This window comes from Anabrus simplex, chromosome 10 (assembly GCF_040414725.1).
Source record: "Anabrus simplex isolate iqAnaSimp1 chromosome 10, ASM4041472v1, whole genome shotgun sequence".
Classification (NCBI taxonomy): Eukaryota; Metazoa; Arthropoda; class Insecta; order Orthoptera; family Tettigoniidae; genus Anabrus; species Anabrus simplex.
In genome coordinates this window covers 106,379,604-106,400,906 of record NC_090274.1, presented here as the reverse complement: position 1 = coordinate 106,400,906, position 21,303 = coordinate 106,379,604, and the positions used below count along the sequence as shown (strand labels likewise).

Sequence of the window (21,303 nt, the reverse complement as noted above, 5' to 3'; positions counted from 1 at the left end):
ATTCACACAGTCACATGCAGTGAACAGTCAAACAGCAACAGCTCAACATATTCAACAACAGGACGATACAACAGCAAATATTAGCACAGGTCCATTTACCCTCACACTCAAGATAGCGGCATCCCTCGCTGAGTCACGGCAATCCTGAGTCCACAGAAATACACAAACACTCAGTACTCTCAGGTAGTTCATAGTCTTCTGTTCCGCACGTTGTCTGCAGTCCAGCTATTCACTTGTCACTCCGACGCACACACACAACAGCTCCTCGTTCAGACCTCGGCGAGACACTAGCGATACCCAGCACCTCTGTTTTCCTCAGCCCAGATACCGAACACCAACACACGGATTCCCACACTGACTCTACCGCGGACTCCAACGCTCACTATAGCTCCACCACGGAGCCCAACAGAAACTGACTGTCTGCGGCTTGCCTCCCTTTTTATAGCTCGCGCGATTGGAAGCAGAATATTCGCGAGGTGGCTGGAGGCGGAACATTCCCGCAGGTAAGCCAGCTGACGAGAATAACGCATGGAAATACCAGCCGTGCCCTCCAGGCTGGCTGCGAGCTCCCCGATCGGCTGATTCACTAGTCCCTTCCAGCAAGCACCGAAAGGGGCTACCACAGGCCTGGCACCTTTCAGTCCTCCTCAAAATAGAGTGAGCAAATACTCATAAATTTGAGAAGGTACTCTCGTTTATTCACACCACAAATGAGAATATACTCCTCAACTGTTATAAATGTGAGTTTATACTTCACCACCTGCATGACATGAATATATACACAGCTAGTGACTACATTCTCAAGAACTTTATTCATATGAAGTGGAGTATAAGCTTGGAAAAGTTGAGTATATTCTAAATACTCGTGTTTATTCCATACCACCCATTGAAGACACAAATGTTTGTTGTGATGTTGCTCCTCCGCACTGACAATATGTGTTTCTCTTTCCAGCGACACCGATTGTAAAGCCAAAACCTCCCTCTGCTACCAGTATTCCTGCGATCTTGAAGACGTTACAGGATGAGTGGGATGCTGTGATGTTGCACAGCTTCACTCAGAGACAACAGCTACAAACAGCTCGGCAGGAACTGAGGTAATTTTATGTTCATTGCGAGGCCCTTTGACCTGAAATTGACTGATCTTACTGATAATTAGAGTCAGGACTTATATGAAATTTCATGCTCTGTATCTTTAATCTGAGAGTAAACAGAATATCAAATGTCTACATTTCAGAGAGCATAAAATGCTCAAGCTTATTCCTCTACTAATATCATTTCACACCAATTCTCCGCTGACAGCTCAGCACATGTCACATAGATTCACAATTAAGTATTTATTTATTTTCCACCTAGTATCGACTAGGTGGAAAATAAATAAATACTTAATTGTGAATCTATTGAAGTGCGATACGGACCATGAAGCTGATTTTATGTAAACATATCACATAGTCGAGCATCTCGTCTCCTTACTCTTCCCAGCCCAAAGTTTGCAACATTTTCGTAACACTAGTCTTTTGCAAGAGACAATTCTCATGATTGATCCGTATTGAAACTGACTATAAGCAAATCATCACAAAAATAATTTATTCTATTATCACCACCTATTCAACACAAGCCACGTGCTACGTGGATGAAGTCTACATAATACTATGTACATTTCTCAGGGACAGGTTTTGCCCCTTGTTAAGAGAATCATCAGCCCGTAGGTAACCTTAAGGTCAAATGTCTGAAACATTATCTATTCATACATGGATTACAATGAAAATTATATTACACATTTCAAACATCTTAATGTTAACATGCTACAATTATTCTTCTTGCTTCCAAATTTGGCCAACTGTGGACCACGTGAAACTTAATGCTTTCTGGCCAGTTCTTCTCCTTTTCTCTTCCCAGAACTTCTTCATTCGTGCACTCCTTATTTTTCTCTGCTCCTCAGATATTACAAATTTGGGCCTGTGCTTCCGCTGCTCTTCATGGAATTTGTGGTCATCTACTCGAGTTCTGAACCTCTTTCTGTTGAGGATTAATTCTGGTGTTATTTTAATTTCTTCTGTGTCCTTCTTAATCTCCTCCACCCATTTCATTGTCCTCCTCAATCCAATTATATATTTAAGTATCCTTTTAGTCAGGCGGGTTGTCATTCATTCTGACGAGATGTCTGTAAAATTTCAGTCTTCGTTTTCACATTGTGTCCGTGATCTTTTTGGAATACTTGTAGAGATCCTCATTTCTCCTTTTCCTCCATGTACCATCCGTCGTTTTCTGAGGTCCAAGAATTTTTCTTAGAATTTTCCTTTCCTTCTTCTCGATTTCTTTCAGTTCCCCTTTTTTAAGATAAGGTATTCTGAACCATACAGCCCCTCTGGTTTTACAACAACGTTGTAGTGTTTAATTTTTGCTTTGTAGGATACTGCCCGTTATTTATTTATTCGTATCAGGAGCATTAATATTATAAATACTGTACATATATACTCTTACTGAATTATATACATTATATACAAAGTCACACTTATAAGAAAAAGTCTACACTACTTTTGCCCAGAAATTGGCGACATCCAGTACATTACATGTAATAAATATCATTTTTGGTCCGTATTGATGATATTTGATTGAAATAATAACATTTAAGTTATCTATTAGACCACCTAATCAATACAAAATCGTCTTGGATGATTAGTTAACAAATTTATGTAAATCATCCAAGACGATTTTGTATTGATTAGGTGGTCTAATAAATAACTTAATGTTATTATTTCAGTCCAGTACATTTTCTGTTGCCTATAGTAGATCTTGTACTGTGCATGTTTTAAGGCACTACACTGCAACAAATGAGACGTCGCCTGGATTGCACCACACTCACACAATGACGACTTGATGTTAAAACCCCACTTCTGCAGGTTGCTTTTACATCTTGTCACGCCTGCCCGTAATCTGTTCAGTGATTTACAAGTACTCCATTTCTCCATGTGACCAGGTGGAAATTCTTCACTTGGTGTCAACCATTATTCGGAGCGAGTGCAGCTTGTGCGCCACTTATCAATTCGGGATTGCAGAGGTGTCCCATTAAGAGCCTCTGTTGTTCTGAGGAAACTTTTCCTTGATTTGAGTCTTGGAGTAACTGGCCTGTATCCATACAGAGGGTGAGCTTCAGATGTTTACTGCCCGTTTATTGTACCTGTTCTGTGTCAGTCTGTAGGCCAGTTCCAATTTTCTAGCTCTTTCCTTGTTTGCCTCCTTGTCTGGTCCATTGGGTTGGATCAGTTCTCCCAAATACAGTGAAACTCGGTTAAGAAGTTCCTGCATAAGAAGTTTTCCCGCCTAAGAAGTGTGATATTCTTGGTCCCTTGATCGGTTGCATTAAGATATATGTATATTTATCCCGCTTAAAGTGTTCTGTTGTAAATATATTTCCCACTTAAACAGTTCAAATTTTAGAGCCCCTTGAGATAGAAAACATCCGCTCAAAGCAGCTCATGGTTAGAACCCTCCAGTCCCCATGCAAGTTGAACCCTGTGTTAGACCGTTTGTGCCTGTCATGAAGCCTCTCCGGGCTTGCCAAGGCCGTATGACATCATGCTATGACAACACCAACACCAGATGCTCAATTTCCACTCCACCGTTTACATCAAGCAGAATAGAATCGAATGGGATTCTACGCAGGAAACACAAAGCACGCAATGGATGGTTTGATACAACATTAATGCAGTAAGTTGCATGCCGTGACAGGGTGTAGTCATTAATCGAGGTGGCACCAACATTAATTAAAAACCAAAAAATATATTTGTCCACAACACAGCAGCTTCTTATGCATTACCGTACTCTTTGTTAGGAATACATGAATGACAACCGTAGGGAATGCCACTTACAAAATTGTGCACGGTAAATACTGTACATTCCAAGCCATGTCATTTATCATGCTGACAAACCGTACTGTATATGGACTCCAACATAATATGATTCTGAAATAAGGCCAACAATAATTGTGAAATAAAGTACCGTATAGGCCTAACTACCACAAAATTGAATATTCTAACCTGTTTGATTTTTCATTCCCTTGCTTATTTCCTTCCAGACATTCTCTCTTACGTTGTTGTTGCAATAATGCTTATGGGTCTTGTCGCAGAGGAAATGATGTTTTGGAACTAAACTGATAAGATTTTCCGTGTCCATTATTAGTTAGGTGAATAAACTATTACGAAACAAGTAAACATCCTGACTCTATGCAGGAAACAGCCGACTTGCCATCTGATACATTTATGCTGCCAAACAGCTTGCCGAAAGATCCCAATCGTCTACGAAGTTGAACGAATGTTGATAACCAGCTGGATGTTGGGAGCCTGGTACACGCACTGAGGCATTGCGATACCACGTGTTGGCATGAAATTGAAAGTTATTTTTAATTTGACATGTATACGAGCTAAACATTGTATTAGTGTCACTCGTAATTATTACATCGCATTATTAGAACGTAGCACAAGGAGACATGAAATAAAATTCTCATGGGGAAAGAAACTGTTTACGTTTAGATGTGCTAGTGTTGCTACTGCGCCTTTATCACTCGCTCGTAATACCCCAATACTTTCCCATGCACTCATTTCTGCAACTTCGAACCTGCTTTTCTTTTCTTCATTACCTTTAGCATGAAGAGGATTAAAGCAGGAAAATAAACTCAATATCGGCTTGTCCATGCGGTACTTGCAAAACAGCCAGAAACTACGCCCGTGGCCGTGACAATTAGTAGGAATGCAGGGGCGATATAGGCCTATGAATAGGTTCTAAGAATCTATAAGAATAAGTTGCCGATGTCCCGTCTGCTGCCGTTAACTTGAAGATGTCGGGGGGTGTGAAAAACTGAGGCGGTTTAGGAAGGTTCAATCAGTGTGCCTCAGAACACGTGGAAGGCAATGTGGGAAATGGAGAGGTTTAAAGTGTTTTTTGCAAGTTGCTTTACGTCGCACCGACACAGATAGGTCTTATGGCGACGATGGGACAGGAAAGGGCTAGGAATGGGAAGGAAGCGGCCATGGCCTTAATTAAGGGACAAAATGGGAAACCATGGAAAACCATCTTCAGGGCTACCGACAATGGGGTTCACTGGCCGCACTTAAGCAACTGCAGCTATCCAGCACAGTGGTTTATAGTTCAAGAAAGCTGTAAAAACCTAAAAACAGTCAACCCTGGACAATTTCTTTTCCAAGTAGGAGCCTAGATTTTTGTGTTTGGAAATGTATTTAATGTCTAATGCAGTATGGAATTTACATAATGTACGGTCACTATCTACCGTTTTAAAGTTCTTAGTATTTCTTTTATCTCTTGTGCAAGGTTTTATATAATATCTTCCCTTCTCTTATCAAGAATTTTTATAATACAGTATGTTCAATTACAGTATTTTACTTTATCTCTAAAAATATGTCATGATAATCTAATACTGTATTTATATTGTGGCTTTCTTTTAGCAGCTCTTATATATCAGCCTATTTCGGTATTGTTCACAAACAAGGAAATCTGTTGGCTGTGTGTTTCACATGTATGTCAAAGTACAGAATAAGTTTTCGGGCATTACCCCTTTTAAGAAGTTTCCTGCTTAAGAAGCCCTTTTTTGTGTGTGTGTGGTCCCTTGAAATACTTCTTAACAGAGTTTCACTGTACTTAAACTTTTCTACTCTTCTAACCTTTCCACACTTCACTTCCATGCTTTTCTCTCCCTGATGTCGATACTCCATGTACTTCGTCTTTTCGTAGGAGACTTTGAGACCTGTTTTCTTCGCAGTGTCATGAAGATGCTCCAAATTCCTTTGGGCATCCTCTCTGTTTTGAGCTAAGAGAGCAAGATCATCAGCAAAAGCCAAACATTTAATTTCCAAATTTTGTCTCTTGCACCCAAGATGAATTCCTTGTATGCCTTCTACTTTCAGAGAGTTTTCTCAAGTTCTTATGACTTTCTCCAATACCAGTTTTACAATCCTTGTCTGACTCCTGTCTTTATTTGGAATGGATCAGAGATTTCTCCAGCAAATTTAATTTTTGAGATTATGTGTGTCAGGGTTTGTTTTATCATTCCTCTCGTTTTCCTGTCGATTCCAAACTCTTCTAGGACATTAAATAATGTCTGTCTATCAACTGAGTCATATGCTTTTTGGAAATCGACAAAGATTACCACTGTGTTCTGGCCCCTCAATGCTCTGGTCCTTAGAATACCCTTGAGGTTGAATATCTGGTCTGTACACGACCTCCCTTTCCGGAAACCAGCTTGGTATTCTCCAATGAGGGAGTCTATTTGTTCTTCGACCCTGTTCAGTAGCACTTTGGAGAATATTTTGTACCCGACTGAAAGTAAAGAGATACCTTTTTAGTTATTAATATCCATTCGGCTACCTCTCTTGTGGAGTGGGTGGATAAGCGCACATTTCCAATCGTTCGGAATCCTTTCAGTTTTCCAAATCTCTTTTATGAGGTGATGTATTCTTTCTGCAGCCACTTCTTCTCCGATCTTCCACATTTCTGCCACATTGCCATCTTCCCCTGGTGCTTTGTTGTTTTTATGCTCTCTGATTATACATTTTAGCTCATCTAGACTTGGTGGTTTGGAATTTGGATTCTCATTGGATAATTTCAGGGCAGGCAGTCTTTCATGCAGTTCTTCACAATTAAGCAGCGTTTGGAAGTAGTTAGCCAAGAGCTGGCAGTTTTCTTTATCATTTGTTGCTATGCCGTCTGTTCGTCTGAAGCACAGATTTGGTGGTGTGTATCCCTTTAGGTCTTCTTTGAAGGTTTTGTAGAACTCCCTGGTGGTGGTCTTTTTAAATTCTTCTTCCAGCTTCTCTATCCTATTCCTGTCATATTTTCTCTTCTCTGTTCTTATGATCCTAGCTGTTCTCTTCCTTGCTTCCTTGAAGTCTTCCAAGTTACAAGTTCTCGCTCTTGCTGTTCGAATGCCATCTCTTCCAGGCCTTGAGTCTACTTTCTAATGCATCGTCACATTTTTCGTTCCACCATCTATGTTTCTGTTTTCTCTGAGGATTCCCCAAACCTTCAGCAGCTTTGTTCATGGAATCTCTGATTTCATCCCAGTTGGTCATCCTTAGTTTGGATAAGTTCTGTTGGTATTCCAATTTATTCTGCTCCAAAGTCTCTCTATTGATCCTGGGCTTCCTTTGCTGTCTCGGTTTAGATCTATTCGGCTGGAATCTTACTTTTATCTCGGAGAGATAGTGATCCGAATCAATGTTCAGGCTTTTCCTTACTTAGACATTTAGGATTTCTTTCTGGTTTCGTGCTGTTATTGCAACATGGTCAATCTGAAATTCACCCAATATTGTATTAGGAGAGACCCAAGTTTTCTTTTTTGGAACTTTGAAATATATGGACATGAGTTTCAGATTGAATTGTCTACAGTAGTCAATCAGTCTTTCGCCATTTCTGTTCATTCTTCTGTGTGCTGGGTAATCTCCCATGACTTTTCTAGGTTTCTTTTCTTTGCCTATCTGGATGTTAGGAAAAACTTAAAACGGTCCACCTTTTCAATACAAAAATGTTATATTTATTTATAACATGTATTTGCACTTGGAACTAGTTTCGACGCTGTGTTTGCGTCATCATCAGCCAAAATGTGGGAAATAGGCAAGATGTAGGCATTTATATTACACAAGGCGTTACATTAAACAATACACATCTTATAAGGAGATAAAAACAGGGACGAATATAGAAACAAATGAATCGTTGAGAAAACAAAAGTTATACATATTAAAAATAACCTTAATCACATATCTTGCTCGCACAGAAAGATACGTGATAAAGGTTATTTTTAATATGTATAACTTTTGTTTTCTCAACGATTCATTTGTTTCTATATTCGTCCCTGTTTTTATCTCCTTATAAGATGTGTATTGTTTAATGTAACGCCTTGTGTAATATAAATGCCTACATCTTGCCTATTTCCCACATTTTGGCTGATGACGCAAACACAGCGTCGAAACTAGTTCCAAGTGCAAATACATGTTATAAATAAATATAACATTTTTGTATTGAAAAGGTGGACCGTTTTAAGTTTTTCCTAACATCCTTTCTCAGTTCAATACGGACAAAATGAAATTCCTATGTTTAAATTTGCCTATCTGAGCGTCAAAGTCCCCAACTAAAACCTTTACGTGATATTGTGGAATTTTGGAAGTTATATCTTCAAGAGTTTCCCAAAATTCATCCACCTTTTCTGGACGTTTCCTGTTATCTTCATTTATAGGGGCATGTGCGTTGATGATTATGTACGCTTTGTTGCCAGATCCAAAGGGGAGAAGTGAGAGCCTCCCTGTTGGTGAGATGAAGTTTATGACGGACTCAGTAATACTTCTTTTGACTACAAAGGCCGTTCCTAGAATTGGTATGTTAGCGTTGTTTCTTATTGCGGGTTTTCCTTTATAGATTCTGAAACCGTCTGACTCGAATGAATTTTTGTCCAGAAATCTTGTCTCTTGTACTGCTAATATGCAGATATCCCGTTCTTTTATAATAATGGTAAGTTGTTTTAATTTCCCGGCCTGTAGAAGAGTGTTAATGTTCACTGTTCCCAAAAGGTGTTTTTTCTTGGGTCGAATCTTCTGCGTTGAAGTTCTGGGAAGCTCTGACTCTTCCCTGCATGATGTTCCAGGTTCTCCAGAATCCCACGGCCTGGTTGCACTGCTCTTGGCAGTGGGGGATTTCCGTACCTGGGTATCCCCTGGCGTAGTTTTTCCTGAAGACGTTTCCATCATGCCTTAAGTTGAAGTTAGGTGGGAGGGCAGGAACAGCCTGCTCCTCAGAGTTAAAACTGAGGTTGTAAGCCCCAGAGTTTGTTCTAGGCCGCCCCTTACATGGGGAACAGACGCCCTTGCAGCTGCCCCTCACCTGGGAAACAGACGCTGCTGTTGGATAGTGTACTCATACTATTCCCTGAGTACTGGGCTGCCTCTTCCGCAATCTCCACCGTTCCGAAGTCCATCTTCTCCGCTGTAGATTCCGTTCAGGTCTTCGCTCGTAACCCTGAGCTGGGACCCTTATCAGATGTTACATACCGGGTCACTGTGCTCTGGCACTCACATAGGCAGGGGCGCCAATCCCTGGGCAGGGCTGCCTCCGAAGAGGGTCCCTTAATACATTATGAGTATCGAGAATAGATACTGTCTGTACTCATGAAAATTAAATTATTTTGTTAGTGATGCTCTTTTTAGATTCTAAAAAAAAAAGTTCAAAGCTTAAATGGATCCTCTTCATAATAACTTGCAGATCATTAGGATAGTAACAGTCTTGAGTAAAGAGTGTAATCTTCTTTGGGTACATAAGTCCCAAATGTTATGTACCTGAACTTGATGACATCAGTGTCAGTTAATTATAACCAAAATGAATTCCAAGGTAAATTTCAGGGCAGAAGTGTCAAAAGCACTTTTCAGTATGGCTTTCAATTATATCGTGAAACTTTGGCAACAGGAAAACCCACCTAAAATCAGAATTGGAGCAAAACCCTCAATAAGAACAAACTGCCTGAGATTTATAGACATTTTAGCTCTTTAAGCTCTTTATTTGGAAGTAGTTCGGGCCCAGATCACTAGTCTCCAAAAAATCACCCTAAAAATAGGATTATAAATATCCAAGATCATGTCCATGAAGCCCCTGAGCTTAAATTAAATCTTCAAAAATTATCAAAAATCAACATAGTTCTACAATTTAAATATCTTGGAGAAATCACCACACACAAGCTGCCTCTGTAGATCAGTGGTAGAGTGTCGGCCTTCTGATCTAAAGACATCGGGTTCAAACCCGGCAGAGGTAGTCGGATTTTTCAAAGGCAGAAAAAAATCCATTCGACACTCCATGTCGTATGATGTCAGCATGTAAAAGATCTCTGGTGACACATTAGGTTCAGAGTAAAACAGAACGTCGAAATTACCGAACTCGATACCTGCAGTTGCTTAAGTGCGGCCAGTATCCAGTATTCGGGAGATAGTAGGTTCGAACCCCACTGTCGGCAGCCCTGAAGATGGTTTTCCATGGTTTTCCATGGTTTCCCATTTTGACACCAGGCAAATGCTGGGGCTGTACCTTAATTAAGGCCACGGCCTCTTCCTTCCCACTCCCAGCCCTTCCCTGTTCCATCGTCGCCATAAGACCTATCTGTGTCGGTGCGGCGTAAAGCATCTAGCAAAAAAAAAAAAAAAAAAGAACGTCGAAATTGACGAGCAGACAGCCAGGTGGCGTCAAAATAAAATGTCTGCACATGGTAGCTGAGGCCATACGATTATTATTATTATTATTATTATTATTATTAGCTTAAATGAGAAAGAAACGTGGATAAATAGGACTAACAAAAAGAAAAAAAGTCATATTTCTAACCTAGAAATGCCTGTCAGTAGACACAAAGGTCAAACACTGTCTGTCTGTCTGTCTGTCTGTCTGTCAGGTCATCAGCCCAGAGGCTGGTTGGATCCTCAGATAGCATCACCAAAGGCTATGCAGTTATAGGGAAACCACAAAAACCAATGGCAGAGCCCAAATGAGGCGTACTAGGCAAGATGAGTGAGGTAGTTTGCCATTGCTTTCCTCACTGGGCCAGACAGTGCTATTGTAGCACAACTAACCCTATGAGCAACACCTTTCAGGACACTGACATACTGGTTGTGCTCTGAATGTCATTAATCAGCACCACCCATACCCCAGCAGCTTCCATATTGTCACAGCCATGGATGAGACTGGGACTTCAGTGGAAGCTACACTTTGCTCTGGCCTGTGCCAAGAGATGGATGCAAAAGTACTGTATCCATCAAGAAATGACAGCAGGCAGGGGTCAAACACTATAAAACCGTAATTCTGCTGGAAGCCACTTATGGTTGTGAAACCCTGTTCCAAATTAAAAACAAAAGAAGTGATCAGCTCCTCAAAACTGAAAGAAGAATCATCAGAACTTACATAAATAAAAAATACCAGGTCGAAGGTGTCTGGAGAATCTTTCCTAATGAAACTGGCTGTTGAGAGATTGACCCAATCACCAGCACAGTGAAGAAAAGAATCTCTCATTTCTTTCACATGTTACAACTGCCAGGAAACTGGATTTTATAATAACTAGTGTTTGAGAAATCTTCTGAAGAAGACAGGAGGACATTGTGTCCACAAAATTGAGCAAGATCTCAAAGCAGTTGGACTCAAGATAGCACATGCAGAAAATAAAAATAAAATGATCACCCTTCTGGAGACTTGCAAATTTTCAGCAGTATTCATAAAAGGGCTATAGCGATTTCAGACGGATTGAGAAAATTATGATCAGAGCGAATGAAAAGTACTGGGCAGATTACAAGAACCAAACAGTACAGCATTCAATGAGAAAGCGAACATGGAACGACTCAAGTGGTTCAATGTGGCCAATAAAGTTAATCATACTGTGATAAGCAATCGTGATCTGCTCCATGTACACTTGGTTAGGAAGTGAGGAAATGACCTGCCTTGCGAGCTGCCCAGTTTATACCACTACCTGAATTATCAAATAGCTTTCTGTACATGTATATCAGACATAAATATACTTTCACTGGAAAGAAACTTGGGGGTTATTACATCTGTGCTCCAGCCTCAACTTCAATGTACGTTTTCACATTACCAATGTTATCACTTGAATCTGTCAATCTTGTACTCTTTGTCACTCTCTATACTAGCAAACACTACATTTATGTCATCTAAGGTGGTTTGGGAAACCATGGTTAAAAAGAGAAATGATAGAAATTGTGCAAGCAATGTACAACAACTGGGTTAGCAGAGTACTGACCCGAGTTGGAAAGACAGAATGGTTCAGAAATAAGACTGGACTAAGAAAGGGGAGTGTGCTGTCACCTCTTTTGTGTATTATGGCCTTGGATGAAATTCTGAAGGAAACAAAAGAAGCCTATGGAGATAAAGAGATGAAGATATTGCTATTTGCAGATGATGATATGATCTGAGTAAAGAACAGCAAAAAAGTGCAACCACAACAAAATGAACTGAACAAAAAAGCTGAGAAGTATGGCATGAAAATCAGTACAGATAAAAGCAAGACTATGGTGATGTTGAAAATGGAAATGCAAGGAAAGGGCACTGTGAAAATTGGAAGTCAGAACATGGAAATTGTGGACAGCTTTAACCCTTCGGAGTCCAATGTCGGACTCGGTCCGACATCGTTAATTTTCAGTCCCGGTCCTATGTCCGACACAACTTTATTTCGTATACTGGAGCACAAATGGTGCCAAGCTTTTCGCAGTATACAGCCTTGGCATATGCCTACCTACTGCCATCAGCTGTTAATAAGCTGAATTGATTTTTCTTTGGAGATAGTTCCTCACTGTCACTGCTGTTTACTTTTGTTGCCAACATAATGTCCACCAACCGCGGCATGGAGCCTGACGATATTTGCAAACAGTTATGTGACAATGGCGATATTGATGATGATTTGTTGACAAATTCTGATGGCAGCATTAGTATTCCCAAATCTGGGAATTATATTTTGAGTGAAGAGGTGGAGGAGGAGAAAATTGAGGTTGAAGGTAGTGGCGAAAGCGGTGATGTAGGGGGTGGGAGGGGTCGATCATGCTGATCACTACTGTTCATCTTACGGTTTTGTAGTGAAAAGTCTGAAGTGGTGGAGGAAATTGTACGTCTGGGTGCTGGAGGTAGCGTTGGTGAACAGTTTTCACCTATATAATTTGTAACAAAATGCAGAATGTAAGCCCGAATTGAATCACAAGACTTACAGGGACCAAGTTATCATGGGGCTTGTTGGGGATGTTCGAAACAAAAATGCCCATAAATGCGGTCGACGGAGCAGCTGTGATGAAGAATTTCAACTGAACGGGAAGGTACACGTCATAGATGCTCATGAGGGCAAAATAACCAAGGACTGTGCCATATGTTCCTACAGGAAAGCGAAAGGAGGCAGAAAGGAGATGTCCTTTTTTTTGTGAGACCTGTCCAATGAACCCAGGACTACACTCGAAAAAATGCTTCCAGAAGTACCATATTTTGAAAAAATATCACTGATAATATGGTTAACGTAACTGATAATGAATAATTTGCAGTTCATATTTTTTAATGTAAAAATTCAGCTTTTTACTTATGTATTTCCTTCCCATACTTGCCTAATGTTAAATTGGACCTGTGTAGGATGCAGGCAGGAAATCAGTTGGACCCCAAAGGGTTAAATATCTAGGAAGTGAATTAATGCAGAATACTGGGGTGGACATGGAGACTAGCAGGAGGGTACAGCAGGGTAATGCATTCTACCAAAGTGTAAGAAAACGTGTTTGGAGCAGAGAAGTACGAAGAAAAAGTAAAGAGATACTGTACAAAATGTACTACAGTATATACCCATACTGGCTTACGCAGCTGTGACTTGGGCTTTGACTAGCAGGCAAGAGAGTAGAATTCAAGCCAGTGAGATGATGTTCCTAGGAAGTATGATAGGAAAGACAGAGTGAGAAATGAAGATGTTAGGAAGGAAGTTGGGATAGGAAAGCTAAGTGAGAGAATTGAAAAGAATAAACTTTAAGGTGGTTTGGACATGTAAAGAGGATGGAGGAGAATAGAATTCCAAGACAGATGTTGGAGGCAAAGTGCGAGGGCAAGAGAGCAAAAAGGCGACCTAGAGCAAGATGGATTGAATCAGTGAAGAGCGGCATAAGAAGACAAAATTTAGACTGGGAGAAGATCGTGGAATAGGATTGGTGGAAGGAAAGAGGTAGATGGAGAAGTGCCATAAATACTCTGACTCGGCAGGAGCTGGATAAGGGGAAATGAAGATGATGAAGGTGGCGATACTTGTCCACTTTATTGCAAAATGTGAAGTGCTACTATTACAGCACATCAACAGCCATTATGACATTGATGTGAACAAACCATGTTACTTAGCAACATCATTGCACACAAAAGAGTAATTCAGAAATATTTTAAGTAGTTCTGAGGCTTATCAAGAGATGGCAGACCAATGTATTCAGGAGTCATGTCCATTGGGTTTACGCTGTAGCAGTACTATGGCCGTAATTTAAAAAATGTGTATACAGGGTGACAATCGATGGCAGCATATACACGTGCACTGTACTTAAAGCAGAACTACTACCAGTTTCCTTGCAGTTGATCTGGTCCAGGTCCACTACAAGCACCTTGTGCTGTATCAGAAATGTTTTCAAGGTTGATGGTTCTCATAATCTGTTGCACACAACTTTCTTTTTAGAAATTAAGATGCGAAGTTTGTAGTTTAAGAATTTGGCTTCCTCTTCCCTTGATGGTTAGTTTTAGTATAATATACTCACTTATAATTGAAATATGATTTACCTTGTAGTCACGCGCTGTACCAACACGATGCGGCCTGCAGAGTCATCGCTCGGTTGACGAAGGAAGTAACGGCTGCTCGTGAGGCCTTGGCCACACTGAAACCACAGGCTGGTATCACCACAAATCCAGCTGGCATTCCACAACCGGTGAGTTTTTCCTTTCAAAATACCATGTTACTAGCATACTAGTTAGGACTGACAGTATCAGTGTCAGAATGACGTTATCTACATCATAACCATTGCTTCTTAATGGAATTCTCCTTGAACAGAACCTTTCTTTTTCCATCACCCTTGTCCAGGGAGCTCTTGGGTCGGACCTTGTCATATATATATATTTCGTATGGCATGAGGATACATTGTTACAATTTGGTTATTAACAAATATGTACAATTACACGAAAAACAGTTTCATCTATACACACAGAACAAGTACGTAATAAACAAACTATATTTATACATTTTAGCTCATCAATATCTGCATTGCTGCTAAAGCTGAATGTCCAGTTTTGTTAGCCAACTCACACCTTCATCACTGGCCTCGTGGATATCCTTTATTGTCCCACTGAATCTTCGGAGTGGGCACTCTGTGATGATATGTTGAACGGTCTGAGGCACATCAGAGCAGTCGCAATAAGGATCGCTGGTAATCTTCCACTTGTGTTTCCAGTAGTTGCATCTGCCATGTTGAGTTCTGATCCGATTAAGTGATGACCAGATTTTTCTGGGTAAGTTGAAACCAGGAGGTTGCATAACTGGATCCGAAATTAGACCTAATCTGTCAGGGTTTGAAGCTGCCCACCCATCGCGCCAGGCAGTGTTAGTATGAAATTCATCTTGGGCTAGCCTCTTTCCTGGTAACCAAGAAGGGTTCCTAGATTTCAGCCTGAGATCTTCACGTAGGCAGTCTTGATGTATTGGTAGAAGAGGATTGTCACAGCATTTAAGCCATTCTTTCTTCAGTGCCATTTGTCTTCGGAGATGAGGAGGTGGAATATTTGAAAGAACTGGTAACCATTCCAAAGGTGTGGATTGGATGGTTCCTGATATAGTCCTCATTGTATCGTTTAACTGAGTGTCTATCTTCTTTGTATGGGCACTGTTGAGCCATACTGGGCAGCAGTATTCACCTACTGGGTATACTAACGCAAGTGCTGTAGTTTGGAGGGTGGATGCCGATGGGCCCCAGCTTGTTCCTGTGAGTTTGTGCAGGATGTTATTGCGGGTTTTGATCTTGGCAGATGTTTTGCGTACATGTTCGCTGTAACTCAAAGATCGATCCAAGGTAACGCCTAGATATTTTGGATGAGGATTGAACTTCAGTAAAAAAAAAAAAAAAAAAAAAAAAAAAAAAAAAAAAAAAAAAAAAAAAAAAAAATATGACCTCTGAATTGAACCTGAGGGACATAACTGGCTTGTCTGTTGCTCAAATGAAAGCAGCTGACCTCTGTTTTTGTCATGTTTGGTTTCAGTCGCCAGGTTTTAAAATAATTATCAATTCTGCAGAGATCTTTAGTGAGTGTGGTTTCTGCTCCAGCAAAATCACCAGACTGAGCTGCCAAACAGATGTCGTCAGCATATATAAACTTCCTAGCATTAGTTGAAGGTAGATCTGCTGTATATACGTTGAAGAGCAATGGAGCCAGTACCGATCCCTGTGGTAATCCGTCACTCAGTTTGTAAGTAAAGTTGATACTTCTGACACGAATAAAGAAAGAAAGTTTGTAAGTTTTACTTATGTTGCCATGTAGGTGTACTTCAGTCATTCTATTAGCCAACATATTATTCAGCAGGGTGGCAAGCGTCTTACAAGGGATTAACTTCAGGAATTTGAGGATCATTCCTTTTCGGCAGACTGTGTCATGAGCTGATGACAGATCAACGAACACTGCTACAGTCTTCTTTCGATCTTGAAATCCCCTTTAAAGGTCTAAAATTTCATTGTTCCGTATTGAAAGTATTAACGTTAAAAATTAAATAATTGAAAGAGGTTCGTCCTATTCAATACATAGGAAAGAAATGTAGTGATTACATTTTATTTAATAGTAAAAATAAATGGGACCGGTTTCGACCCTAGTCCAGGTTAACTGTTTTCCAAGAACTTAGCAGGAGCACAAATACTCATTCAATTATACTGATTTGCTTTGTATATTTCTATATACACGTACTTAACTTCCCGCAACCGAGACAAATACTGGACCTTCAGGATATTCTCCATTCTACTTTGGCGTTCGAGACCGCAGCGCATGACCTTGAATGTGCCGCCCTGATCACCGGGAGCTGGCGGTTTGCTTCTACAAATCTATTCGTCTGCGACTTCAAATTATTTATGATCTTCATATATTATTTGATAGTGTTGTGACTTTGTGCCTGACAGAGTGTGGAAACGGACCCTTTTGACTGTTCTCCAATATTCATAAACATTGTGAATCTTCGCCTATCATTGCGTGTGCCATACTGCCATTCTTAATATTACGTACAGTTTCATCTTATACCGATCCAGAGTTTAATTAATCTTTTTCTTTTTCATATGCGTTGTTTTACATGTTTTTACGGCTGACGATGACCTGGACTAGGGTCGAAACCGGTCCCATTTATTTTTACTATTAAATAAAATGTAATCACTAAATTTCTTTCCTATGTATTGAATGGGTTGAACCTCTTTCAATTATTTAATTTTTAACTTGAAATCCCCTCTCAATATGGGTGGTTAGGGCTAACACCTGGTCGGTACAACTGCGGCTTGGTCTGAAGCCAGCTTGTTCAAGTGGTATGTGCTCTAGGATTTTGGCTGAGATTCTATTGTATATTACTCTCTCCAGTAGTTTGTAGCAGACACTTAAAAGGGCTGTGGGTCTGTAATCTTCTGCACTGTCTCCACTTTTCCCTGGTTTAAGGATTGCTACTATTTTTGTTCTTTTGAGTATTGATGGTAGTTGTCCAACATGTAAGATATTGCTGTAAAATTTGGCAAGCCATTCGGTTGTTCGGGGACCACAATGTATAAGGAATTCTGGGTATATTCCATCCAATCTGGCTGCTTTTTCTGACTTTATTTCTTTTAGCGCAGTTGAGATCTCAGCAGCTGTGAAATCAGAGGAAAACTGAGAGACTGCTTTGGCCTGGGTTATCCTCGATTTTAGCTCTTGTTGAATTCTTTTTGACTCTTTCTTATTTGTGCCGACTGGTTTTCTTGTCAGGTTAACTAATCTGTTTGCCACCTCGTTTGGTTTTATCTTAGAGCTCTTGGGACCGAATTTGGGAGTGCTGTTGCCAAGTTTCCTTAGAAGTGACCATGCTTTTTGACTGGAATGTTGAAAACTCATATTTTCCATGAGATTGAACCATTTTTCTTTTCTAGATGAATCTAGAGACTGGATCAGTTCAGCTGCAATTTCAAGGTCACTGCTGAGCATATATTCCTCGTATAGCTCTTTACATTTTGGGTTCCATCCAGGAATATAATCCTTCCTGTATCCTCTTGGGATATGCTTTTTCGCGATGGCGGATGTTAGTTTGACAAAGCGCTCGTAATTTCCTGTTGTAGGAGGAATCCACTTTGATGCTTCCATCTTTTCGTCTTCCCTTTTCCTATAATCTGACTGTCATGTAACATCTCTATTTCTGTCTCTTGCTCCACCAGTCTTTGCTGAACACTGTGACATTTTGCTCCACCACTTCCTCCACTTGCTGTTTACCTCTTCCTTTGTCTGCCTGTAGGTCTACCATCTATCTTCCACTCTAACATTGCTTTTGGAGTTCTTTACAAGATTTTAGAATCTTTTAATTTTACCTTTGTAAGTTTTGGAGTTCTTGTTTCATCCATCCTTTTCACATGATTGCAACCTGGATTTTTCTACTTTATCCAGTAACAGCTCTTTTCCAAACCCAGTCTTTATCTCCTCATTTCTTGCACAATCTTTCTGGGTCTTTCCTAATGCACTTCTCCGAAACTTCATGTACATTCCTTGAAGTCTGCTTTCCTCCCTGGATGTTGTAACCCTTGTTTCTGATCTGTATGTGACGTTGCGCACAAAATAGGTCTTATATAAAGCTTGATACGTGGTCATTCTGTAGCAGATCTCTTGTCCAGTGATAAAACTTTCCTGCTGATGGTATTCTGTAGGAAATTACATTAGTTATACTGGAGTCCTCTCTTGTGATACCTTATTCTTAGGCATTTAAAATGAAATTTATTTCTTGTAATTTAAAATGCATGACTGCCTCCATTAGCTACCCTTGGAATTTTACAATGGGTACGTGAACAAATTGTATCCATGAAATTTCGTTGTAATTTTTGTCCTAAATTAAAGATAATAATTGCTTTTATGCAAATTAAGTGTAAAATTAGCAGTAAATTAACACATTCATGCCCACCTTTGGAGTGAGCTATTTAAATGTCTGGCCTAGCTATTCCAGCTGTTAATGGCACAGCAAACAACAGCGAATTATTCTCTCAATAAGTTCTAAACTAAACAAGATATGGAAACAAAATTTTGCACATACCTCACAGAAGTCCTCTGGTATCTCTAGAAGGTGTGGTAGCTAATGTTACACCTTCAGGTATGGTGCTTTCTGTCATGTGGCCAGGAGAATCTTCTTCACTGTCATCACTGTCACTTTCACTTACTTCAGGAGTTAGTTCACCACCTTTCTTCATCGAATAGGATGTTGGCAATTTTGTCAAAACTTATATTGTCCCCAAGCGCCTTGATTACACTTCAGAACGTGACTATACACACGCTTGTGCAATCACAAACCAACTACGCAGCTTGCTTGGCCAGCACTAGCTGTCATTCAGAAATGGAATGACAATGCATTGGGAGGGAAATTCTCCAAGGCCATGTGATTTATTGTGAGTAGAAGCAGATAGAAGCATTCATAAGGGTATAACCCTCATCTCTGTTGCACATATTTGTGACAAAAATAAACCACAGCTGCATAGGAACGGTTACAATTCAAGGTTGTGCTTGTCCGGGCTAACTCGGATACGGTCCAGAGCGTGGACACGCGCTGTAGGCAATAACTCAGATACGGGTGTGAATGTGTTAATAAATACCATAATTACTAGAGAAATATATACATACTTTGCTACTACGTCACAGCTCTTCGGTATGTCTTTTGTTCATGTAACACTTTTGTCTGTGAAGTCTTTGGTCACTTAACTTCTTTGCTTTACTTGGTGTTACTTGTTGGGGCAACTTATTGACTTCTGCCCATAAAATATTAATTAATATAATTATTGGTACAGAGATAGTACTACAGTAGAAGTCCGCTGTAGCGAGCACGGCATATAATGAGAACCTCGTTATAATGGCAATTTTTTGCTGTCCCTTCAACATTCTTATATTAAACTGTGTATTACCCTTCGGTTACAGCGAGAGCCCTATCACTGATGCATCCGTTATTACGAGTGATTAAGCGTGCGCGATTTTTCCTTTGCCAGTATTTATGCACCCCAGCGATTATGTTGCATGCGATCAATTACCTTCGGTATCGTTCCCTCGCTATTTTCACTAGCGAGTTCTCTCGCCGACATTCAAAGGCAATGTATAATATAACTATTTAAAATAGTTTATTTGAATCCGCCTTGATCAATACACTCATTAAATGAAAGAAAAACTATTTATTAAACCATACATGTTTCGGGAAATCTCAACCATTCCCTTCATCAGTGGTTAGATCAAAGAATAACACAATATGACACAATCTTTTGTTTTACAATTTAAGGGAGTATTGTGTCCAAATACACCATATCAAAGAGTAAAGAGAACTTATGAAATATTATAAAAATGATCAATACATACAATTTTGGTTGAACTGAATGAGAATGTTATATAAATTTAGGATCTTCAAGTTTTTCTTCTTTTCTTCTTTTTGTTCCTTAAATGATCATATGCTAGTCTATACAGTGGGTTATCTTCTGCACTTTTCTCATTTACACTTTTCTCATTTAAACTTGATTCAGAATATTTTTTTTTTGTTTGTAAATTTCTAAATTTTCTAAAACATTAATTTTCCCTTTTTGGCCGAATGTAATAATTTCATGTCATTGGAAATGTCTGTAAATTTATGATTCATTTCAACCATATGTTCTCCCATTGCCGAATATCTTTTATGTTTGACCGCATTAACATGTTCTTTGTATCTTATAGCCAAACTTCTTCCGGATTGTCCTATGTATTGTTGTTTACATGTTTGGCATGTTAATTTGTAAATTCCCGATTTATTAAATATACATTTATTCTCTATTTTATCTGAATTGAAAATTATCTTAGTATTATTATCCATTTTGTATGTGACATTGATGTTCTTTTTCCTGAAAATTTTAGCCAGTTGATAAGTGTGCTTATTTTGAAAAGTTAGAACTACGAATTTCTTTTTCTCTTTTTGCTCTTTAATTAAAGTTGTTTTTAGTTCATTTTTCACTTTAGTTATCATTCTATTAATAAATCTTTTGGAATATCCGTTGCTACGAGCGATTTGATGGATTATATTTATCTCTCTATTATGATTCTTCTTAGACATAGGTATGTTCATAGCTCTATTAGTTGAACTGTAAAATGTTGCCTTTTTATGTTGACCTGGATGATTGGAGTCGTTTCTGATAATAGTATCTGTTTGAGTAGCTTTTCTGAAAATTTGAAAATCAAAATGACCAGAATTTCTAGTAACTGTCAAATCTAAATTTAAAGTCCTATCATTTTCAGATTCCATCGTAAAATGCACTTGGTATATTAGAGTATTTAAATACTTTGGATAAAGTATATTAGAGTATTTAAATACTTTGGATAAAGTGCATTTTACAATAAACAGAATAAACAGCAACAGAGAAAATAAATGAAGTGTTAGAGGGCATTCGACCAGTGAATGTGTGTGAATAAATTAATTCCATCCCCTGCTCTAAGGAGTTTGGACAGCCAAAGTAGGGGCTGCCTGTAGGGGTGAAGTACAGTGGGGACTTCGAGGGCCCTGGGATCGCTATGGTA

General features: G+C 39.5%; 1 protein-coding gene across 1 annotated transcript in view; it reads left to right on the top strand.

Moving 5' to 3' along the window:
• The window catches only part of Prp19 (pre-mRNA processing factor 19), a 130,489-nt gene that overhangs the window by 58,374 nt on the left and 50,812 nt on the right, over nucleotides 1–21,303 (top strand). The window contains exons 3-4 of the mRNA XM_067155094.2: nucleotides 953–1,094; nucleotides 14,327–14,465. Of these exons, the coding sequence (XP_067011195.2) occupies nucleotides 953–1,094; nucleotides 14,327–14,465 (281 nt within the window). The remainder of the gene's footprint in view (nucleotides 1–952; nucleotides 1,095–14,326; nucleotides 14,466–21,303) is intronic.